The following is a 25,427-nucleotide window of genomic DNA, read 5'->3' on the forward strand; positions in this document are numbered from 1 at the left end:
ATTTAAAAAAAATGTTAGGGGTGGACAACCCTTATCACTTAGGGGTATGAAAAATAGATAGTAGCCGATTCTCAGACCTACTGAATAGGAATACAAAATTTGATAAAAATCGGTCAAGCCATTTCGGAGGAGTATGGTAACTAACACTGTGACACGAAAATTTTATATATAAGATATATATTTATATATTTATCATTCCACACATTTTTTTTTTCACCCCTTGCATTGGTGGTACTTTAAATCAAAAATAATTATAGTCAAAATGCCAGGTCAAAAAGTGTGTGATTGATGAAGCTGTTAGATACAATTAATTCAATAAATAATCATATAGGGTCAATGACAGTTTCAGATCCTCGTTCAATTAAATGACACTAATAAAACTTGAAAAAATGTTGAATTCATAGCATTTTTCGCGCAGCCTACTGCCAGTTTTTCATGCACGAAGTTGTTGCTAAAAGCATATGCAGAAAATCTGTCGACACATTTAGAAAAAAGTAGACAGTACATTTTGTAGAGAAAGCTTTCAGCAATCAATGTATGTAATCGGTATATCTGCACATTACTTAGTTTGATTGGAATGAATTTTTAAATAATTAGTTAATTTCGGAGTGCATTGTTGTTTTTTTATGATTTATTTTTAAAGACTTGTTATTAGTTATTATTGTGTAGTTTGTTAATTTTTTTATAATAAATTTTGTTTTATTTGTTAATTTGTGTATTTTTTCTACAAAAATTGTTTTGTTTTTGTGTTTGTTAGTATAAGAGCACCTCCTTGTACATGTGCCATTTTGTTTCCGGTTTTGCTGTTGGTATATACTATATAGAACTTTACCTAGGTGCAAATATTGCCATCGCAAATGAAAACAAAATTTAACAAATGTCAAACAATTGATATGTGGGCACTACCAACATAACAAAATTGACTGTCCACAGTTTTCGTGTTTTGAATAATGGTCATATCTGACGCAAGGTGCACTGGTGTCTTTTTTCTAACCTACTTTAATGGCATGGAGCTAAGATGGCAGTCATTTTTGCATGCACATATCTATGAGTGTTTACAAATACCGTCTCCACATTTTGTAAGTTTTGTGATACAATTGAATTTATGGCTAAGATACCAAAAACTTCGACAATTTTTGATCGCGAAAGAGAGATGAAATCGGTTGGATTTTATATTTTTGATCAGCGGAACAAAATTATGATGTGCAAGTTCTGCAACGTGCGGGTTGATTGGACACGCAAATACACATGCAAAAAGCGTGTGGCAAATGACACACACAAAACAAAACAAAAAAAGACAATTATTTTGTCAGGCAAATTCTACCGTGTCTAAACAAATCTCGATAGGCGACAGCGTGAATAGAGCAATCAAGCCTGAAAGTGTAGAAACAAGAATTTGTTTCTAATTTTGTTAATATGATGCTGTAAGTTAACATTCCTTTGGAAAAAGCTGATCATCTAGCTATGAGGGAATCGGTTGAACACCCATGTTGAAGGTTAGCCTTATTTATTTAGAAATGTTTTCCCCCTCTAATAAAGGTAAAAAAGCATATGTAGGCCCTACAATATTATCGCTTAACTTACCTTTAGGGCCAACTTACCTTTACTTTAAATAAATATGCAAGTACCTCAGATTAACAAACAAATAAGTAGAATGGATTGCATTGTGAAATGGTGATCACACCACAAGATATTTTTGACTGATTGATTGATGGTTTGACTCTGCAATCCAGCATTAATCTTGAAAAGGTTAGGTTAGGTTTTGCTAAGAATTGTTTTGAGTAAATTAGCCCATTAATATTTTCAGCAATAACCTGATAAATGCTACCTATTTATAAGTATATTGAAGTTATGTATATATTTTAGGTGCAGTGGATTTGCCATCAGCCAACATGCTTAGAGAAACTTATGTCCCAAAAATTGGCCAGGCAAATAAGGAAGCAGTAAGGCACACTGTAGAAGACAAACAGATTGTATTCTTGTGTGATGAAACAACAGACAAAGTGGGCCGATGTATGGCAGAGTCTGCTACTTTGTAGTGCCTATGAAAGAAACTATGGTAACTGTTGTGTTAACACATTATTTGTGTACCAACCAAACTTGTCTGCAGAGGAGAATTTCTAGTATGTACAGTGAGATAGACTCCGTAATTGAATTTGGATATTGAATTTGAAATACTGTGTATTGTAACTTAGGATTTTTAATGGAATATTTCGAATGTTTTCTTTGTTAAGACGTGTTTAGTCTTTGTAAAGTCTGTGTTCTTTAGTTTATAACAATTCTTTTTGCAAAATAAGACATATCTTTGATACTGTATAAAAAATACTGACATACAAAACAGGTTTTAAAACTGTACCAAAGTACCATGTGAGAGTAAGTATTTTCTTGAGATGAGTAGTACCTAGGTATATGTGAAGTATTGTAATCAAAAATTATAACAATGTTTAATTGAATGAATCATTAAACGAAGTTTTTACTTTTTTTCTGTTTATGTAAAGCATATTTGCACATACAAAATTTAACAGCTATTTATAATTGTAATTTTATCTACAATATAAAATATTCGTAAACACCGCTTTCCTCATTTATATGTACCGCTATGAGGTTTTTTTTTTACACCGCCAATGGCATAATTTTTTCTCTATTTTTTGGGGTGTCTATTTATTACACAGGCCAAAATAATAATAATAATAATAATAATAATAATAATAATAATAATAATTATAATTTTGTGTTCTGAAAGAATCATTTATTTTCCATGAAAAATTAAATTGAAATTGATAATAGGGGTACAAAGATTTTTTTTTTAAAATTCCTGATTTAAAATTGATTGACCTAACATAGTCCTTAAATCACAATGTTGTGGACAAGATGTTAAGAACTTGTCGCTGTGTGTCCGCAGTGCGGGCGTGCTTCGTGACGAGGCTGGACCGGGCACAGCAGATGGAGGAGGGCAGGGACCCCGCCCCACCGCCAGACGCCTCGTACCGTGAGGGCAGTGTCCCGGGCTTCGTGATCCCCGGGTCAGTGCGGGAGAGGGCATACGAGGTGCTGTTCCAGCAGGACAACGACGAGGTCGCCGTCCCCACGATGGTACTGGACGCCATAGTGAAGGTACTGTTTGTTTGCTACTAGAGATGTGAGTGGGGAAATTTTCTTTTTCCCATTACCAACATACATTTATATAATTTAAGATAGGTTGCTATAAGTTATGCAATAATTTATTTTCTGCAGATTGGTAAATACGTTTTAAACAATAAATTGTGTTCTTATCAGTTGATAGGTAGAATGGGCCTTAACCAAAGTCTCAAATGTCAGTGAGCCATTACATTGTAAAAAACGACTAAATGTATGTTTTATTTAGTTCTGTTTGTATAAAAAGTTGATGAAATTTAATGTTTTCTTTTAAGAAAGTATAATTTGTTGGAGGATATTCTGGTTTTGCATATTCTGGTAAATTAATGGAAAATTTTCCAAAAATACTTTTCTGTAAACTAACATCTCTCTTGCTGTGTGCAGTCACGCACAGAGGATTACAGCGATGGCATGTCCAAGATTATTGTGGCTCCCACCCCTCCGAGCTCACGCCGGGTGCTGTTATCAAACCCACAACGTTTGCCACATGTGCAGGAGGGGTTAGCGATCACAGCCACAGATGACTCTCTTAGTCAAGCTGGTTTATTTCTTTCCTTGTCATTACTATTGTGTGAGGGCTTTTCTTGTAAATATATTCTGATAGCTCTCTAGCATTTGTTTTTGGATCACCTTATATTTACAAAATATTATTTCATAGCCCTAAAAAATCATGGAAGGGTTTATAATTATAATTACTTGTGCAACTGTTTAGAGCTTCATAAAAATGTTTAGTAGATATCTGGTAGCAAAATTTGTTATAGCTATCAGATATAATCTCAACAAAATTTATTATGTGAAATGCGATAAAACGGAAATAACACCGCAAAGCATGTCAATAGAACGTATGACACAGAAATGAATTTCAATACACCATTCAGCACTGAAATGTAACCAAAAACATGAAATTGATCATTACTTTGACAAAACTTAATTCAAACCACAAAAATGTTATCTTTAACTATGTTTAATTCATTGAATGGAATTTATTTAGCTTCAATTATTTATCAAATTGTATGAACTAAATGGATTGGAAAAAACCTTACTTTTATGATTTTTATCTTGCTTCTCTTAGTAGTTACACATTTGACATTAATAACATTGGCTTATTTTTCAAACACACAAACATTTGCTGATATATTTCTATTTTTCTGAGTAGTAGACATGTAACATTCCTGACATGCTTATTACAAATGACTTTATTGTTTAAGTGGATTATGTGTCAGTCAAGATGAGAATACTTTGGTTAAATAAGTATTAAGAAATATTTTAGTTTCATATTTGTTGAATAATATAACATTTTTGTTACATAACAAAAACTATAAAACCATAGATTCTTGTTTCCAATACCAAAATGACCTAAAAATAAAACTTTAAAAATTGTCTCTAGTTAATGTTAATAGTAATGAATAGAATATGAGATAACCAATTCAGTGTGTGATACTGAGCCTTAACTATTAGAAACTGTGTGATATCAATTTTATCCTTTATCTGATACTATAGCAGCAGGGGTGCTTCAAGTATGGGGAATATAGCAAGACTGGTGGAGTCAGAGAATTTGAATGTGGTCATAAAAAACCTTTAAAGAGTAGGTAACTTTAAAGTAATCAAGAAAAACCAGGGAAGTCAGAGACTTTAAAAATTTTCTGGGAAAACCTGAAAAATTATGCAAACTGAAATACTATTTAGCTCAATAATTTCTATGAAAGCTAGGAAATTCTCTATCTCAAAGAATATGCTTATTTTAAGTGATTCGGTGTCTGTGAAATAATTTCTATTATGACAGGAATTGGTAAATATAGAAACAAATTTTACTTTTTTATTTGACTAGATTTTTTCACCTTTGTGAATTAGTTCCTGCAACATTTTTGGTTTAAAAGCAGCTGAACATTTAGTGTCTTAGTGTACTGTACTGTTTTTAATGACTTCACTATCCATGAAATGCTAAGCCCAACTGAAAAAAAATTGCATAATTCGTTAAGTAAATGAATGGTTTTGGTTTAAAAAAATAAAATTTTCTTAGCAGCTAAAGCTGCTGTTCAACACAGCAAAGTCTCTTTAATATTGCATGTTCCAGTGACGTGCCAGATTTATCATTTTACAGGATTATCGCATACCAATACATATAGTGTTAGGTGGAATACAAGGAAAAATTATTATACAGTATGTATAGTTTTTAGAATACTAACACTTTGAAATAACGTATATTAGTTTTCTTATGAATACAAGGAAAAATTATTATATGAATAGTTCATTAAATACACTTTGAAATAATGAACATTCATTTTCTTACAAATATTTGACGTAGCATACCTCATGAATTTGTTGTATTCCAACGTTCACTGTCGACGTTAAGTCATTTGTGTGGCAAAAATACCCTTTTTTGAGGTTTAATGGTACTTCATAATCTAAAACAATAAATAACAAAAAGTGATGTTTTAAACAAGCAATAACTATTAATTTAATCACTAATTTGGGAACATGGCATTAAAAAAAATTCACGTTTACATGAAACGGATGGGATTTCTTGGTATTTTGCGGTTCATGAAGATTATCTGGAGCAATATTTAAGTATCAGGTTCTGGAAAATAAGATGAATAGGAACTAAAAAGAAATGTTAGTTGATTAGGTTAAGTTATGTTAGCTTAATGATTAAAAACACAATATTTTAAAAATATTTTAACAAAATTTTACTAAAAAACTTATATTTGCACAGGTCTACTACTGTTCAATGATATTGAAAACAAGTTTTAATAAGCTGCTCTAGGGCAAGAAAATATACACATGAGTTTACTGTTTAAAAGTCTCTGGTATCACTTTGCGCAGTGGCGCGACCTGGCCACCTGGATCATCAAATGCCCAACTCCACCTGATTAAACAAACCAAACACAAGCTCCTTGATCGCTGCTGGATTACAGATTGTGCTGAACGAATGAATGCTGGTTCAAAGAGCTTTGACTGTATTATTATTCTAAACATAAGGTTTTTGTTTTAAGTCATTGTTTTAGACATAAGCCATTGCTAGTTTGCACTGTATGTCATTGACTGATTTTGGTTGTTTTTCCATGTGTTTGGTATTCATATTTCTTCGTTCATTCTTCGGGTTTTCTCTATAACATAGAGTGCAAAATAACAATGGCCTATATACAAAATAATGATTTAAATTACTCTTCCCCATTGCAATAATCATTCGAAGAACGTATAAGGTTTTAGCATGACTTGTGTGGTAATCTTATGTACGTGCTGTGTTTATTACAAATGTCTGTGTAGTGAACAGCCGCGTTAAGCCTCTGTGGGCATGTTGCAGTGCCCGATAGACATGCGGCGCCCTCTGGCAGAGAACATCCTCGTGATAGGAGGGACATCCATGGCACTAGGCTTCAAGGCTCGCCTACAGTCCGAGCTGAAGCACCTGGTGCAGACGTCCAAGTATGCTTCTAAGCTTGCCGTGAGGACCTTCAAGTTCCACACGCCGCCTGCCAAGGAGAACTACGTTGCTTGGCTCGGAGGTGAGTTGCTACTTGGAGGTAGTTCCTTGCATTGGTGACAAATTCAAGAAACACTTTGAAAGCACAAACTGAATGAGAGTATCGTCGACATCGACTTCATTAAAAATTCTGAGGGGTGAAGTGGTAATAGAAGTACCCTGAGAAAACCCACTGGATCACCGCAACACCTGCAAAGTTTCCCACTTGCAAAAAATTGGGTTTTGACCTAGCCGGGAAACAAACCCAGATCACCTGTGTGGGAGATGAGTTTTCAGACCAGTCAACCACAGTGGCCTCAAAATATTTTGGTTGCCGTCTTACAGTAGAGTATATGTTGGATTTAATGATGTTGCATTTGTGTTGGATGTGATGATGTTGCGTTATGTTCTATGTTATCCTGTGTTCAATAATTTGATTTTTCATCATATTTTCAGTCATCCAGTAGAACTTAAAGAATATGATGCATAACATTAGAAGATTGAAATTTTTGGAATGTATTATCAAAATCGAAAGTGAATGTTCTGAGTACACAGCCCTAATTTTCCAAATATCTTTGGTATGTGTAGTTGTTTGTTACCATCTTTTAAGACATCACTGTTGACAAAAAGTTATGCTCAGATTAAACAATGTACAAAATAATGTATGCTTTCAGAATGAGAAGTTTTCACTATAAAATACTTTGACATTTCTGAATACTAAAAATTTAAAATACCCATATAAATGAATAATTTATCATTAGTAGGGACCCCAGAAAATGGTAAATAAAACTGGCTCATTTCGGTGTAAAAAAATGACAAAAGCGGTGCAAAAAATCTGTGTAAAAATAAGCAAGCGGTGCAAAAAAATCGGTGTAAAAATAAGCAATCGGTAGAGACCCCAAAAAAGGTGAAAAAATTATGCCATTGGCGGTGTAAAAAAAACCTCATAGCGGATAGGCACTACAAAGTAGCAGACTCTGCCTTACATCGGCCCACTTTGTCTGTCGTTTCATCACACAAGAATACAATCTGTTTGTCTTCTACAGCGTGCCTTACTGCTTCCTTATTTGCCTAGCCAATTTTTGGGACATAAGTTTCTCTAAGAGTGTTGGCTGATGGCAAATCCCCTGCACCTTAAATGTATACATAACTTACAATATACTTATAAATAGGTAGCATTTATAAGGTTATCGCTGAAAATATTAATGGGCTAATTTACTCAAAACAATTCTAAGCCAAACATAACCTAACCTTTTCAAGATTACTGCTGGATTACAGAGTCAAACCATCAATCAATCAGTCAAAAATATCTTGTGGTGTGCTCACCATTTCATAATGCAATCCATCCTATTTATGTGTTTGTTAATCTGAGGTACTTGCATATTTATTTGAAGTGAAGGTAAGTTGGGCCTAAAGGTAAGTTAATTGATAATATTGTAGGCCTACTTATGCTTATGAACTTTTATTAGAGGGGGAAAACATTTCTAAATAAATAAGGCTAACCTTCAACATGGGTGTTCAACCGATTCCCTCATAGCTAGATGATCAGCTTTTTCCAAAGGAATGTTAACCTACAGCATCATATTAACAAAATCAGAAACAAATTCTTGTTTTCTGCACTTTCAAGCTTTGTTTGCTTTATTCACGCTGTCGCCTATCGTGATTTGTTTAGACACAGTAGAATTTTCTTGACAAAATAATTGTTTTTTCTGTTTTGTTTTGTGTGTGTCATTTGCCACATGCTTTTTGCACGTGTCTTTGCGTGTCCAATCAACCCGCACGTTGCAGAACTTGCACATCATAATTTTGTCCCGCTGATCAAAAATATAAAATCCATCCGATTTCATCTCTCTTTCTCGATCAAACATTGTCGAAGTTTTCGGCATCTAAGGGCCGGTATTATGACCTCCGGCTAAATCTTCAGGTTAGCTAGTCCTCAGGTTAGGCTAGCCTCCAGTTAACGAACGAGGGGTGTATTATGACCCATACTTAGCCTTCGGTTGGCTAACGGGAACCTGACGAAGCGTGTGGTGTAATACTGGGTGTGTTGGTAATGAAATAAACCCGAATTTGGTAACTTTTGTTGCAAGACAGTTTTTTTTCTGGTAGAATGTTATTCAGCTGTTTGTTTGTATTGTGATTCGGAATGTTTACTACTGCAGTAACGAAATATGCCGCGAACTTTATCTTGCAACAGATATAATTAAATTAACCAAAAACTACTTCGACGTCAAACCTGCTTTGTATTAAACCATAAAATTACAATTTACGATTCAAAACCGTGCGTTTTCAACTTTACTCTTGTATTGAAACTCATGATTTTGTTAGGTTATATATTAAGCCAAAACTAACGAAGTAATTCTATACAAACAAATTAATAGGGATGACATTTTTGCTAGAGAACACTTATTTCTTTCATAAATTTATTTCATTATCAAATAATAAAGACCCTGTTTCGGGAAAATACTTGTAGATTTTCATTTCACTGGTGTAGGTTTCATTTTTGTACTAATAGTTTCGTTTCACGTATCGAAATTAATCCGATCCTGATGGAATTAGTTTGTGGTATAGGATGCTTGCTGTTTTAATTTAGTAGGTTGAGAGATCCTAGACATATTCACTGGGGAAATAATTATGATTGTAAAATGTATACGAAAGAAATACATTTTTACAAGACCTGACATAATTTGTTTGTATCGTGATATGTTAGGTATTTTGAGTTATGTACAGGATTTTTCAACATTCTAAATTAAAACAGCAAGTCTAATGTAAAACAAGACCAACATATAAAGGGTCATGCCGATAGGATCAAGGGATAAACTTGGATACGGGAAACAGAATAATTCCAGTGCTGTTTTCGTTTTGCATTTGCGTGGCAGGTAGATAATAAGTACCTAAAGGTTTGTAAGATAGGGAAGGGATAATTGGGTAACATTTATTTTCACATTCAATTGTATTCATTGAATTAGAACCACGTCTGAAGTCGTATGAAGTGCATTTCATTCCCGGCATATTTCCACTGTATTACGAATAAAAATACACAGATACAACTTCCACGAAAACATGCATTTTATAGGTAATAATAACCCTCGTTTTGCAATTTTAAAATTCACTTATTTACACATATTCTTAAGCAGGAACATTTAAGTTTATATACATTGCATACGTTTATGTACTTCGTGATCAATTAAAGTCAAATAATAATACACGACTCGACAAGAATAGAAAAGCGTGACTACACTTTCAAGCCACGTAATTTTTAATAAAACTTTGACGAATACGGCGAAGCATTTTATATTTAGTAATAAATTATTCCATCTCTTCCTGCAAATATTCAATAGAATTCCTCAAATAGTCATCATCACAATCAACAACTAACCTCGCCTGATACATCGCCATTTTATTTTCTGTTGCTTAGCCTCGCCTCCGGTTAACCCTTTAACAGGCAAACATTTATTTCAAATTAATCTTAAAACGTTTTGTGGTTGCCTGCGTTGACCACGCTTGTTTTACTCCGAAAAATCATAAATTTTTTTGTTTGGTTAGGATTTTCGATTATTTTAGTCGATTTCCTTACATGATTTTATATATGATTCTGAAGTTTGAAAATAATTTGACCTCACGTAGTCTTTGGAAAATAGCATTTTGTGGTGGTTAGCACAGGCAACCACAATACTTTATTGTCGGCGACTTGCATTGTTGAATACAAATGTTGTAATAGATTTGTGGTTGGTCCAGGTAACCACATAGTAGTTTATTGGTACCTAGTAAAAATGCTATAATGATCATTGCGTTATGTTTCTTTTTTTTAATTTCAATAATGTATACAAAATGTATTTATGTAAAAGTTATATTTTGTAGTGAGATAGATTTTACAAGTTAAATTTCTTTATAATACTAGCAAGGGCTTAAAAAATGTATCATATAACATTTCTTGACAGTAGCATGTCAATACACAATTACATGAAGAATCACAACTAAGCAATATAAATTTTTTCTTAACTATTTAAACAATATATAAGCTATATATAAAGAGAGAAAAAAACACTAAAAAATCAATATAATGATTTTACAAAATATTTGTGCATATAGATTATTAAAAATAACTATATTTGAAACTTATCAATAAACCTTAAAAAATATCATTGTATGATAAATCTTAAAATTGCATGGTATTTCAGTACTTACATCAAGTAGGTACGGCATTGAAAATACAAAGACACATTAAAAAATACAACTCAGTTAAAACTAATAGTTTATATTAAATGTAATTTTTTTAAATTTAAAAAAACAAAATAAAGGAATTTAATTCAATTTTGAAGCTGTGGCTTTGCCCATGTTTTCGTGGAACTGTTGGAAACATGGGACTTTGCACAATGCAACATCACACATTTTACAAACCAAATTACTTCGAACAGGTTTATTCCTAGTGCTACAATTGGCACATCTTCTCAATGTACCTTTAATTGGCAAATGTCCTTCTGTATTAGGAACTGTTACGATTGGACTTAAATTAAACTTTTTTTTTGTGATGACAACATTTTTCTTTTTTGTAACTCTGCTGCAAAATTCTCCTATTAACTTATCTGCAAGCTGACTCCGAAACATCAAATGTGTTACTGTTTTTTTTTGTAGTTTCTTCATCTCTAATTTATAGAGTATGTATGAATTGACAACAGCAGCATCAATCAAGTAATAAAAAACTTTAACCCACCAACGTCTTGATTTCCACTGAATATTGTAATATGATGTTAACTGATCAAATAAATCAACACCTCCCATATACTTATTATACGATGCCACAGCCACAGGACAAAGTAATTGATCTTTCTGACCATGTATGTTTTTCCTCGAAATAGAACAGGTTTCAGATGGATCGTCCATTGAACTTACTATACAAACTGACTTTGTTCCCCTATCTTTCCATTTTACTAATCCCATATCTCTGGTGCTTACATAATCATATTCTCCCAAAGTTAGGTTTTTGTCATTTTTCAATAAGTCTTTGGGGAAAAACTTTTTTGTTTGCAGAATTGTGGAACAATTGAAACATCCCTTCAATAAAAGTTTCTTCACGAGACTGAAACTAGAAAAGAAACGATCAAAGAAAATACAATATCCTAAATTCTCATATCCTCGCACCAATCCTAGAACTACACTCTCGCCCAAAGGTCCCTCTCTAGTTGCTGTTTTGCCTGCATAAAATTCATACCCTATCATATATCCAGTAACTGAGCAGCAAATTACCCAAATTTTAAAACCTCGTTTAATTGGTTTGAGAGGCAGATATTGCTTGAATGACGACCTTCCTTTAAATGCAATCATGCTCTCATCTATAGATAAAAATCTACTTGGGCTAAAAACCTGTCTGAAAACTGCATTAAAATGATTTAAGATTGGCCGTACTTTAAAAAGTTTGTCAAAATTCAGACTGGAGCGTTCAGGCATTTTGGTATTATCATTGAGATGAAGCATTCTTAAAAAAAACAGGAATCTTTTCAAAGTCATTATTTTTGAAATTCTGTCATTTGTAAAATTTGGATTTGACGACCAATACAAACGCAGTGATGGCAGTTTGTTGAAACCCATTATTATGAGAATACCTATAAATGCATTCAATTCAGCTACCGATATGTTTAAAACTTGCCCTCTCTGTGAAGCATACAGAGTTGTTTGTTCCACAATCAATTGTGCAATTTGTAAATTAAAGAATAAGAAAAAAATTTGGGACACAATGCTCGTGCTGATGTCAACTTTTGCCCCAAAATATGCTTTAAAATTACTTTTTTCAAATTTTGACTTAATGTTTTTACATTGTGCATCTGAACCTTTGATCCAAATTGGTTCAAAGGAACTAGTTTCTTCATCCTCTTGCCCTTCACCCGTGATATCTTCTGTACCACCTTCCTCTGCAATGATACGCAGGACAATGTCTGGTGTGTCATGTACATTGTCAGGCGAACCATCAAGTTCATCGTCGATGTCTGGGGTTCCTGTTGGTGTTCCTGGGCTCGTAACTGTTGACGGCAAATTTTCTCTGTCAGAAGTAAAATTATGATAATCGAAGGCTATATAGTTAACATATTATTGCATTCTTTTCACCTTAGATACATTCTTCACGTTACCTTTTTGGGCGCTTTGCTGCTGGGGCTGGGCTAAAAGCTGCTCCAACAGGAATGGCATCGTCAGCATCACTGTCCCCACCATCTTCTGAGTTAAGAGCCTGATCTTCAGTTAGAAGATCAAATCTTTGGTATATTTCTTCTACTGTCAGGCCTTCCAGACCTAAGATCGAGCCTTGCGGTACTCCTATTGAAATAGTCATAGGTTTTGATATAGCATTTGTATATGTACCTTTATCATCACATTGACGTATTAATGTTACTTGTTTCCGATCTTGTAGATATGATTTAAATAATTTTAAATGTTTATCTTTTATGCCATAACTCTCAAGTTTTTTTAATAGTAAATAGTGGTCCACACAGTCAAATGCTTTGGAAAGATCTGCAAATATGCCCATAATATGGTTTTTCTTATCAATAGCTTTTAAAATATTTCCTATGAATTTGTAAACTGCTTGTTCTGTAGATTTCCCTTTTTGGAACCCAAATTGACTCTGAGATATGTTATTTTTATCTAGATATAATATAAGTTGTTTTGAGATTATTTTTTCAAATATTTTTGAAAAAGATGATAGAAGTGCTATTGGTCTGTAATTGTTCATATCAGGTATTGCACCTTTTTTATATATAGGAATTATTTTTGTCCATTTAAGTCTGTCTGGGAAAACACCTTCAGTTAAGCACAGATTGAATATATATGTCAAAGGTAGTTTTATAAAATGAGAACACTTTTTTAGTAGTGAGGTTGGTATTTCGTCAAGACCATAAGAGTTTTTGTTTTTTAATTTTGCAATAGTCTCTAAAATATCTTTTTCTGTTATGGGGGTGAAATATAAGGAATTTGTATTCCTCATTTCTAAATTTAATTCTTCACATAATTTTTGCTGATTATCAGGAGTCTTCACTCCTTTTATTAATTTATTTGGTATGGTAATAAAAAAATTATTAAATTCATTAGCTATTTGGTATCATTACGAATTTCCATGCCATCCACATTTATAGTTATATTTTTATTTATTAATCTTTGTTTAGTTTCCTTATTAATTAATTTCCACATTTCTTTATTTTTATTAGAGGAATACAGTAGCTTTTTACTATTGTACTGTTTTTTAGCTTCCAATATAAGTTTATGATAAATTTTCTCATATTTCTTTGTATATAACTTTAATAAGTCACTGTTTGTAGATCTTTTTTCTATATGAAGAGTCTTTAATTTATTGTATGAGATTTGCAATCCTTTAGTCATCCATTTATTTGTTTTTGTTATGTTCTCTCTTACCAATTGTTTAGGGAATACATTATTAAAAAGTAAAAAGAAAATATTTGAGAATTTATTCCAAGCTATATTTGGATCAAACTGTGTATACACATCAAACCATGTCTCATAATTTAATAGTGAATTAAAGAGAGTTATATTTTCCTTGCTAAATATTCTTTTCTGTTCTACTTTTGCTAAAACGTGATAATAAACTCCTTGCTTTGGTTTATCCACCTTTATCACTTGGGCATCATGGTCTGAGATTGCAGTTACACAATTGATGGAAAAATATAATTTTTTATCTATATTTGTTATGATATTATCAAGTATTTTTTTACTAGTACAAGTTATTCTTGTTGGGTCTCTAATGGTATAGTGTAAGTTAAATTTATGTAGAGTATTTTTAAATTGTTCAGTTAAATTAGTGCCTCCATTTAAGTCTATATTAAAGTCTCCACATAAAATCAAATAGTTTTTTAACTTATTAGTCTTCATTAACAACTTGTCAAGTGACTTAAAAAACTGTCCTACATTTGAACTGATAGGTGATCTATACACAACAATTATACAGAAGTTTAAATTTGATATTGTAACACAGCATACTTCAATAATTTTTTCTTGACAAATGTTGTCTACACTAATTTCTTTGAAAGTTAAATTATTCTTCATATATATATACACACACCTCCACCACTAGCTGTGTTTCTAGAGTATTGAGAAGCTAGCGCATAGTTTATAAATTGACAATTTAATATCTCATCTTTTTTCAACCAGTGCTCTGTTAAGCAGATAATATCTGGATGGTTTATTCCAATAACATTTTCAAGTAATACTTTTTTATTTTTTAAGCTACGCATATTTTGATGTAATACTGTAAATGTTTTTTTTTTATCATTTAGAGTTATATGTTTTACCGTAAAACGGGGTGAGAATGTGACAGGTTTCTTAGTTTTTGACCTGCCCTAACTACAATATTTATATTTATGGACTGAAAATTTTATTTATGATGGATAACACCTTTTTCTTACTTTTCTGAAAATATCAATTTTCAAAAATGGATTTAAAATGTTTTTATTAAAACAATTGTTTGTCACATTCTCACCCCAATGAGTGGGGTTAGAATGTGACGTTAGCAATATTGTATTATATTTGCTGCTAAGTTAGTAGTGTCACATTCTAACCCCATAAATTACATTTTGCTTTACAAAAATAAGTAATCAATGTATTTTAGACCACAAAACACATGTTCATTGAAGAAAAAATAAAGTTAAACATACACAAAAACATTTTAGCTTAATACAATGAACTACGATACAGTGATTTACTGATACAGACCATACATTGACACAATACAATTATAAAGTTAATACAAAATGTTTACAATTCATCAACGTGTATTTAAGGCTTCATGTCTATGCAAAACACTGCTCTTTTACTTATTTGTCGAGGTGGGGGAACTTTGAATAAAACAGCATGACGTTTGTACCAAATTGAATCGACTTTTTATGGCCATTTCCAGTACTTTCCACAGGGAATCATAGTCGATACATGAATATCATCATCATCCAGGTCAATGACAATACCAGGATAATTTTTTTCCCTCATATGTCACCACTACATAATCTCCTTTTACGTACTGCGGTTCAGAGACAGGTGCTGGAGTGAGGGGTTCTTGTTCATCCTCAGACTTGTCCTCCTCAGAAGAATTAGAAGAATCTTGAAAAAAATTGCTTGTTACGCTGTCTTCACTTTCATCATCAATTATTTTCTCACTCTCCTCTTCCTCTTCAGATGAGAAATCTTTTTGTTTCCTTTTTATGGCCTTCCTTTTCCTTGTCCCGCTCGTTTGACGAGGCTTCTGCTGAATCTCTTGAACTACTCCAGAGGTGGAAGGTTGCTGCTCTTGAATTTCCATCAGAGTGGTAGGTTGAGATTGGATCATGTGAGGAATGTCAGCGGTGGTGAAACCTTTTCCAGGTGGCACATCAATTTTCTTCCTTTTCCTTTGCACAACACAAACAACTGATTTTCTTTTCTTTTCCATCTCATTCAGAAAGGACTCTGCCACATGTTCACGGAGATCACTTGAAGCCATCTCGTTGCCAACAAGTTTTTTGAGAACAGCGTCCTGATTTAGAGGAACTATGCCACATGCTTGAAAACCTGATTTTAAATTCTGGCTGCTCTTCTCTTTTAGATTTTCAACTAACATTTTTAGAAAAACAGGAAAACTCTCTTTGGGGATTGTTCTCAGCTTCCTACCTTGGTCACTTTCTTTCCATTCATTTAAAATGTTCCTCCATGCTCCCTTCATTGGTCTAAAGAACCCTACATCTAATGGCTGCAACAAGTGTGTGGAATTGGGAGGCAATGCTACAAACCTTATGTTATTAGCTTCACACAGTTCAACAACATGATAATTTATGTGAGAACTTAAATTATCTCCTATTAAAATTTTAACACCATCTTGCTTTTTTAGTATAGGGAGCATCAATCCCTCAAACCAATCCTCAAATATCCTACCATCAAACTAACCACTTTTCGAGCGATTATAGTGTGTGCCACGTGGTCCTCCCTCAGTCCAACTTTGATAGAGTCCTTCAGCTTTGTAGGTGACATAAGGTGGGGCCATTTCCCCTGCTGCATTCCCACACATCATTACAGAAACTGAAGCCTTAGTGGAATTTTTAATTTGATCGGGATATTTGGTTCCTCTCTTGACGAGTACTTTCTTATTTCCAGGGTCGTCCGTTATATTCGTCTCATCATAGTTCCATATATGAGAAGGAGGCACTCCATCAATACTGTTGCCTAAATGGTTAAAATACTCAACAATAACATCCTTATCTAATGCAGCACGAACTCGTGAAATGGGACGAGCTGTCCGCTGAGTTAGCTCCTTTTTATGGCGTCTCAAAAACAAATCTGCCCAATCTTTACCTGGTAAGTTACGTTGGAATCTTCTTTCAATTCGCCCTAACCTGTCAAGGTATGATTTGACCACCAATCGAAGATCCAAAATGGTGAAGGGGAAGCCAAAAGTTGCAACAGTGATGAGATGAGCAACAATTACGTTTTCTTCCTCCTCTGTTAGTACAGGTTGTCCGCCTGTTTTGGATGACAATTCGCCATGCATTTTTTTCCACAAAGTGTTTTTATGGATCCCATATCTGAAAATTTAAACGATTAACATTATCTTTGTGCTCCTAATATTTTATACAATAACTTTAAAATTAATTATGATAGAAATAACATGTTAACAGACTTTTCAGAAGCTGAACGTAGACTCTCTCTTTTAGATTTAATGTCTTCAATTGCAGCCTTTAATTGGTCATCTGTCCAATTACGATACGTTCTGCCGCCAACTTTTTTTTTGTAATTGCGTGGCATACTGGAAACAACTACCAGGTAAAAACTGTAGGTAATTCTGAAAGAATGAACAAAAACATCAATACCAAAGAACATTGATAAATAAACAATCTTACAAAATGTCGCTGATAAAGCATTTAACATAAAGTTATAAGTCTTTCTAAAATCTTAAATTATTTATTTTAGTTAGTCTTTCTGATAATTTGAATATCTTGTCTATGTTATGAGGGATTTTGTGACTTTTTAAAATTGGAATTGGTGACACTGATGTCACATTCTCACCCCTTCAAATGCACATTTTTTACTTAACCTTCTTTCAAAAATTACAGTTTCATAATATTCAGATAATTTATACAGCAAATAACTTGGTATTAATTGTAGTTAACAAAAACCAATTTTACCTTTATGTATGAAACATCGGAATATCCCTTTTCTGGAACACTTTTTCTATATTTAAACAACACGTTTATTTCCCAACTTTGCAGAAAAAATTCATAAAAATAGGCCATAGATAGTATGACAACAAAAACACTTCCATCGCATGTATCGAAATCTAAAGAATTCAACGATTAATCGATCGAAAAAATAACTTTGCTGTGACTCACCAGGAGTGCACTCAAGGACAGAAATGTGTGTTGTCACATTCTCACCCATGCAGTCACATTCTCACCCTGTTTTACGGTACATCTTGAGTAGGCTTTATAACTTCATGATATCTACTTCTAGAAGTACAGCTATTGGCTTTGCTGGAGTTTACAATAAAAAATTTCTTTCATTTACATTCACCTTTTTCCTTATAACCCATTTATCAAGCACTGTCTCTTTACTCACAGCCTTCTCACATTTGGACACTTCCTTATGTACAATATCATTTCCCTTCCTGACCAGCCATTTGTCTAAGAAAGTGGGTTTTGCTACTTTACTTCTGCTTTGATCAATGTTATTACCTAATAATTCACAAATTTTTTTAGCAATAAATGCTTTACCTTTACTATTACAATGCATGCCATGTACAGTATGCAGTTCTCTATTTAGACTGCCAACTTCAACAAGTTGCACATTTGAAAAATTCATACTTAGTTGTTCATATTGTTTGTTTATGACTTTAATTGCATTGTTGACACAAGAAGTGACAGATAGATCATACCTGTTAGGGATGTTCACAACGATTACTGATTTTTTCTTCAATTTTTCTAGGTTATCTTCAAGGCACTGCACAGCTTTGTCTCCCTCATTTCTGGCTACGTCGTTTGCACCACCGATGATTACAACAGTCTCATAGTTTTCAAAACTTGAGAGATTTTCCTTTACTCTACGCAGCACTTCGTGTTGTGGGGCTCCAGGTTTTATGAATCCTATAACTTCAACATCTAGGTTATTTTTTATTAATGGAGCTATTCCTTTAGCATGGCTGTCACCTAGAACTACCACTCTGTTTAGCGGCTTTTTTACTTTCAGCTCAGAAATTCTGTTATTTTTTTTCAAATTAGGCCTTTCTGTTTTCAAGGTTCTTTGTTGTTTGTAGCTTCTCTGCTGAGACTGAAATAATACAATCTCATCTGACACGTTCCTCTTCTAATTTTCTTGTTCATTTTGTATTGGTAGAAATCTATTTTGGATGCTTACTGGCGGGCTTGATATTTTTTCCTTTCTTCCCTTGTTTGTTTCTTGATTTTTTCCGACTTTTTTCCACTGAGGTGACATTAAGTAGCTTTGTGTTAGTGTTTTTGAATTTTTTAATTCTTATTGCTCACGTAAGTCATTTTGTAGCATTCTGATGATTTCTTCTAAAGTCTTGATTTTATCCATTTGTTTTTTTAGGCACTCTTCATAATTAACGTTAAGATCACTTAGTTGGTTTGAGAGTCCACCATCATCAGATTTGCAGCTAGTACAAGACCATTCAGTGGCTATTTGTTCACCTTCACTTACATTACAACATTTTGTGAAGTGAAACCATCTATCACAGATGTCACAAAGAATACCATTTTTCACAAATCTATTACATTTACCACATTTATCATTATATAAAGTATTTTTTAAATATTTCTCACTAACTCTTTTGCTGTTCTGCACCACCGCCGCCATCTCCCCCCAATGTAATTAAGAAGGGATTTGTCTATGTTCATCTCACGCCTATGTTTATGATGGCGTAAATAAATAGAACTTGCGACATAAGGACATTATTTTGTGCGAAAAAGCGTGGATTTCGTGCGAAAATGCGTGAATTTCGTGCGAAAATTCGTGAATATCGCGAATATGTCGAAATCGTAGGAAAGTCGCAAAATTCGTTTCAAGTATCAAATTTTCGCGTTATTTCGTGAATTTCGCGCTTCACCATTTTTCGGGGTCTCTAATCATTAGTATTTATTCAATTTCAAATAATGGAGTTAAAAATAATAAATATTCCTTTGTATTTAAAGTGTAGTGAAGCTGTTTCGCATTACCTAGTGTAACAGTCTAAATTGAGGTTAAGAGCAGGTTGAAGTCCTTCTTGTACAGCATAAATGTGTAAATCACAGTCTCAATGTACTATCGGGCATCATCTAACTATCCAGTTTATTTCAATAAGTGCACATTAGTAAATAGCAGAGCTACTCTATAGCAGGAGGAGACATTTGTCAAATTGTAATCATTAGGAACTAGATTATATGGTGAGATGTGATAAAACTGATATAACACCGAAAAGCATGTCAATACACAATACATACATATATGCAATTAATATTGTGAAACTAATCAGCATTTTCAATCAAAACTTAACTCTAATGACAAATACCTCATTTAAATATTAAATTCAGTGAAAATAATTTATTTAGCATAATGGTTTACCACAGTATAATACCTAAAAAAGATTGTAAACCATTTTTTTTTCTTCAAATATTGTTACTGTTATTAGTTACACATTATACATTACGACCTTAGAACAATTTTCAAACACAGAAATACTTAAAAGATTTATTTTATTTGTTCTAAAAGTTAGACATGCTTATTTACAAATCATTATATAAACAAAGTTAATCATGTATCAGTCAAAATTATACTGTTTTGGAGAAATCAGTATCATGGAACATTTAAGTATTGTATTTGATCAGTAATATGCTATCGTTTTTATAAACAGGTTTAATAAAAAATAAAAACAATAACACACATCTCCTGTTTTAAAATTAAATTGATCTAAATATAAAACCATAAAATCTTGTCTTTAGTAATTAGGGAATCTTTTGGCAGGCTTACAATAAGCAGTTTGCAACACTTGCAAAAACATAAATCCTAAAAATATGAAAGCACACTTCTTTTAGAGTTGTATTGAAACATGTAAAACCATTAATTTAAAAAAACTATGCACAAATTTGGTTTACAGATGACTTAAAAATAGAGCTGGGAGCTATCCCGATGTTTTGCAAAAAAAAAGGAAACGTATCTTTCCCAAAACATTGGATTGATGCTGTAAATACTTAATCCTTTTTTCCCAATTTTATTGCCGTAGCATACATCTCCACGTACCAATATTGTTAAGTAAATATTTTCAAAGAAAGTGCTGCACTTTAACTAAACCACTACATGCACACAATTGTAAACTCACCATTTTCAGCAGTTAACTAAATATTAATGGTGGTGTTAAACAATTTACAGTCATTAACGTAAACAAGCCCTTCATTATTCAGCTTTTGAAACATACACCAAATAACCAACATTTATTACACTACTGTTGCACAGTGGTAGCGGAATGAATTGCCTCTACAATTGAAAGTACTACTGTTTTCCGTATTAAACGTGCAAGAAACAATTTGTCATTTTCATATCTCATACGGGTATAAAAAAAAATTATCTGTGACTACATTAAAAAATGCTGGAACTGTTTTGCTATGGACAAAATGTAAACATGGTGGTCGAAAATGTCTATGATTACTCTACCACCATGTTGACACATTAGTAGCTTACTTGCTGCATTTTATCTATGACACTATAGATTTTTTGACAAAAGAATAAAAATAAACATAAACATAAATAAAATTGACTTTTATAGTGGAAATTCACTGTAAATGTGTTTTTAATATTGCGAAATTGTATGTGGCTGTTTTAAATAATTAAAATGAGTGAATAATTAGAGTTAATATTGTAAGTATGAGCTAATTTCAACACTATTTTGCAAACTAGGCTTGTGTTTTAATTTTACAATTATCATAAAATTGAATGCAAATTTTTCATTCTATCACTAGATTTGATGTACGGAAATTTTGGAAATTTGTAACCTCAAATAATTACTGATCCCATCCCATTTACAGCAGGAATATATATTTCCCACTTGAAATTTTCCTTTTCCACCCAGCTGAGCTAAAAAAGCTATGTCATAAAATAATTTCTCCTGCTCATAAATGTTCTTCAGAATAATTTTTTATATGTATTAGTATTCAAATTTGATTAGAACTAAAAACATTTGATGCACGTAGACCAGGAAATACTGTAGTGCCCTTTATTTTTTCTTCCAGGTGCATTGTTCGGGGGCACTGACATCCTGAACCTGAGATCCCTCACGAAGGAAGTTTACCTGAAGAAGAGCGAAGTACCTGATTGGACGAGCCTCGAGTACAATTGTCGCGACGAGAAGACCATGTGAACACCGGGGCTAACTTCATCCTGTTCAGCCGCACTTGGAACTGTATATATGTTTTGTTCCATACATTTCACACTCACATGTTGTTTGTAATTAAAATATTTTTTTCTAATGATCATTGTATTGTGAACATGTTTGTTTTGTAATGTTTATTTTGTGTTCTGTAGCTGATTGCGTGTTTTTTAACCTCTTTGGAAGGTCATAAGTAGTTTTGTATTTATACTTAGTCTGCCTCCATGTAAAAACTGTCAGTTGTTGTGGGCTTTGCAACTTATGTATCTTTGTCCAACATGTAAACCTATTATAATTAAATAATTATACTAGGCATGTGCGAACACCACTTTTTGAATTCGAGTCGAGTTCGAGTTTAGAGGTAATCTACCAGTAAAAAATTTCTGCTAAAAAATTGGTTTATAAATTCTTATTGTCAACATACATAGGCTAAATAAATATCCATGTAAGAACCTACTAACCTATTTCTCATATTTCAGTCATGTTTAAAGTTTTTTTATAATCAAGTTTCTCTGAAGCACACTATTTTTACACTAGATAACAGGTTACACAAACACAATTTGATTACACATAGGCCTCTAACATTACACAGAAATAGGAGTTACTATTGCTTCATATTATGATGGAGAAATACTAGTTGCTCCACATGCTCTGGGCTCAGATTACTCCTTATTACAGTGACAGTGTTCCCTGCACAGGAAAACAAACGTTCACTGGCTACTTGTGTTGCAGGTACAGAAAGATAATGTTGAGCCAAATTTTTAAGACAATAGAACTGCTTTCTGTTGTTTTTCCACCATGCACAAGGGTCTTCATGCCTAGCTATGACAGATTCACTTAAATATGTTGTAACCTGATCTTTCATTGATTGTTCCTTGCTGGCAAGCTTATTATTTTCTTTTGCTAACTGATCAAAAGCCCCCCACAATGTGACTGTTACATCACTCTGTTCTAAAGTGTCAACTGCAGGTAGGCCTAATTTAGCATCACATTCCTGTTGCCTGCAGATTTCTTCCTCCAAGAATTTAATAGCAAGTTTAATTTCATCTTCTCTGAGTAGAACACCTTTGAAACGTGGATCCAATACCATGGCCACCATATTTGGTTTCAACATTCTATAATCTGGGAAAGAGCTCGTAAAGCTTTCAGCAAGTTTCTAGTGAAAGTCAAATCACATCCTGTTTTGCTTTTAGTTTTTATGTTATTTTCCAGCAATGTTTGTATGCTGCTTACAACAGGAATCACCATGGAAAGGGTTGGGTAAGAATCAGCACACAGTTCAGTGGTTGCTTGGTCAATTGACTGCAAAACATCAACCATATCACTAACCATATGCCACTCAGCTTGGTTGAAACAATCAATTTTTTTTCCACTCTCTGCTAATTCAGCAGAAATTAGGCCCCTATGTTCAAGTAGCCTAGCAAACATCTGGTACTCGCTATTCCAGCCAGTTTCGATATCTTCTATTAATTTGTGCATAGGTTTATCCATTGTTTTATATAGATAGCCTAGTTTCTCTCGTGCTTGAACACTGTGACGATAATGCCGAACAATGGCTCGACCTTTTTGGCACAATTCACTAAAACCTAGAGTGGTTTTCTTTGCATCACTTACTGCTAATTGCATTATGTGCAAGGCAAGGTATTGAAATCCAATTTGTTTTAGATAATGCTACAGTTATGTTTCGTGCATTGTCTGTAACTATATAAATGGGTACTGTGCACTGCCCCAAATCCCATTCTTCTTAAATGGAATTCAATTTCTGGTGCACTGCAGATCCTGTATGTTGGCCAGGAAAGTACGAATTAGCTAGATCATAACGTTTCATCATAAAATCTGCTGTCATTTAATGACAGGTCACAGAAATGTAGCTCTCGTTCGCTCGAAAAGTTCACATGTCGGTAGTAATTGACAGTGACTGTGCTGAACATAGTTTCCATTCCATTTCTGTTTTTATTTGTAACTTGTAGTTCTCGTACATCTCAGGAATAATACGTCTCGAAAAAACTGTTCGTGAAGGTATCTCGTATCTTGGTTCTAGGGTATTAACCAGTTCCTGGAATCCCCTATCCTCCACAAGGGAATAGGGCTGATAATCTAGAACCATCATTCTCCCAATTGCCGATGTTATTGCCTTTTTCACATGGGTAAATGCACCATCTAAAGTTTGTTGTCTGGGTGTTTTTGGTGGCGTTACAGATGCTTGCTCATTTGTTTTCGTTTTTCTTCCGAATACTGATTTTTCTGTCGTCGGTGTTTGTTGAGATGCCGAATCAACGTAGTTGTACTTCCCGACGGCACCTTCAGAGTAATTTTGCAAGTGTTACATTCTGCCTCATCTGTTCGGGTTTTGGAAAAAAACTTCCAAATTAATGCACCTTTATGCTTTACTTCACCACGTTTTAATGAACCGGGATTCTTTTTTCATTTCTGATACACACTGTTCACGGTGTAAACAAAATGAAAATAAGAACTTTCTAAATTAACCTCAACAAAAGATTGAGTTACTGTGTGATCCGTGGCACTGGTACGACAAATTGAGCAAAATCGCAATAAATCGACCTATTTTCATACTTGTAGTATTGATTCTCATATCGAATGACTGCAACAACAGTCTAAATGCTCGTTCGTTGAACAGTAGACAACATGGTGGCATGCAGCTGTTAGCGGGAATGCTTGTCCTGGTATATTATTTATTACTATGAAACGTGTCACGGGATAATGTACACACGAAAAATAAATCTGATTTTAATCAACACTGTTCATTAACACCCGTCTTTGGTTTATAAACAGGCCGTTCCGGATGCGAAACGCGACTGCTTTTGTTTGTACTTGGTACAGGTGGGTGTTTTCAAATTACGAGTGATGAGATTGTGTTGGTAAACAAAAATGACTGTAGTTCTTTTAAAATGCGTGTTTTAAAATAGCCTAATACTTTTTCAATTATGCTTCTGACCGTAAAAATACTATTGTAATTTCAAATGGAATTAAAACAATAACCTAAAAACTCAATTTTTTCGAACACTTTAAAGTTCGAGTCGAGTCAAGGGGCATGTGTCGTTTTTGCCTAAAGGCATTTTGCCTAATTTTAGGCAAAACGTTAGGCAAAATGCCGTTGGCCAAATAGGAGTTAGGCAAAACGCAGTTAGGCAAATCGCCATTAGGCAAATCACAGTTAGGAAAATCGCCGTTAGGCAAAACGCCGTTGGCAAATAGGAGTTAGGCAAAACGCCGTTAGGAATATTGCGGTTAGGCAAAATGCTGTCAGGTTAGGTTAGGCAAAATGCCTTTAGGCAAAACACCATTAGACAATTCACAGTTAGGCAATTCACAGTTAGGCAATTCGACGTTAGGCAAATCGCCGCTAGGCAAATCGCCATTAGGCAATTCGACGTTAGGCAATTCGACGTTAGGCAAAACGTCTTTAGGCAAAATGACTTTAGGAAAATC

The 25,427-nt window shown here is 33.5% G+C and overlaps 1 protein-coding gene across 1 annotated transcript in view; it reads left to right on the top strand.

Annotated features, from left to right (window-relative positions):
- Positions 1-22,300, top strand: part of LOC134527768 (actin-related protein 10) — a 57,824-nt gene extending 35,524 nt beyond the window's left edge. The window contains exons 6-8 of the mRNA XM_063360700.1: positions 2,903-3,114; positions 6,440-6,641; positions 21,841-22,300. Coding sequence (XP_063216770.1) covers positions 2,903-3,114; positions 6,440-6,641; positions 21,841-21,968 — 542 coding nt within the window. The 3' untranslated portion in view covers positions 21,969-22,300. The remainder of the gene's footprint in view (positions 1-2,902; positions 3,115-6,439; positions 6,642-21,840) is intronic.
- Positions 22,301-25,427: the final 3,127 nt, after the last annotated feature.

This window comes from Bacillus rossius, chromosome 1, assembly GCF_032445375.1.
Source record: "Bacillus rossius redtenbacheri isolate Brsri chromosome 1, Brsri_v3, whole genome shotgun sequence".
NCBI classification, from domain to species: domain Eukaryota; kingdom Metazoa; phylum Arthropoda; class Insecta; order Phasmatodea; family Bacillidae; genus Bacillus; species Bacillus rossius.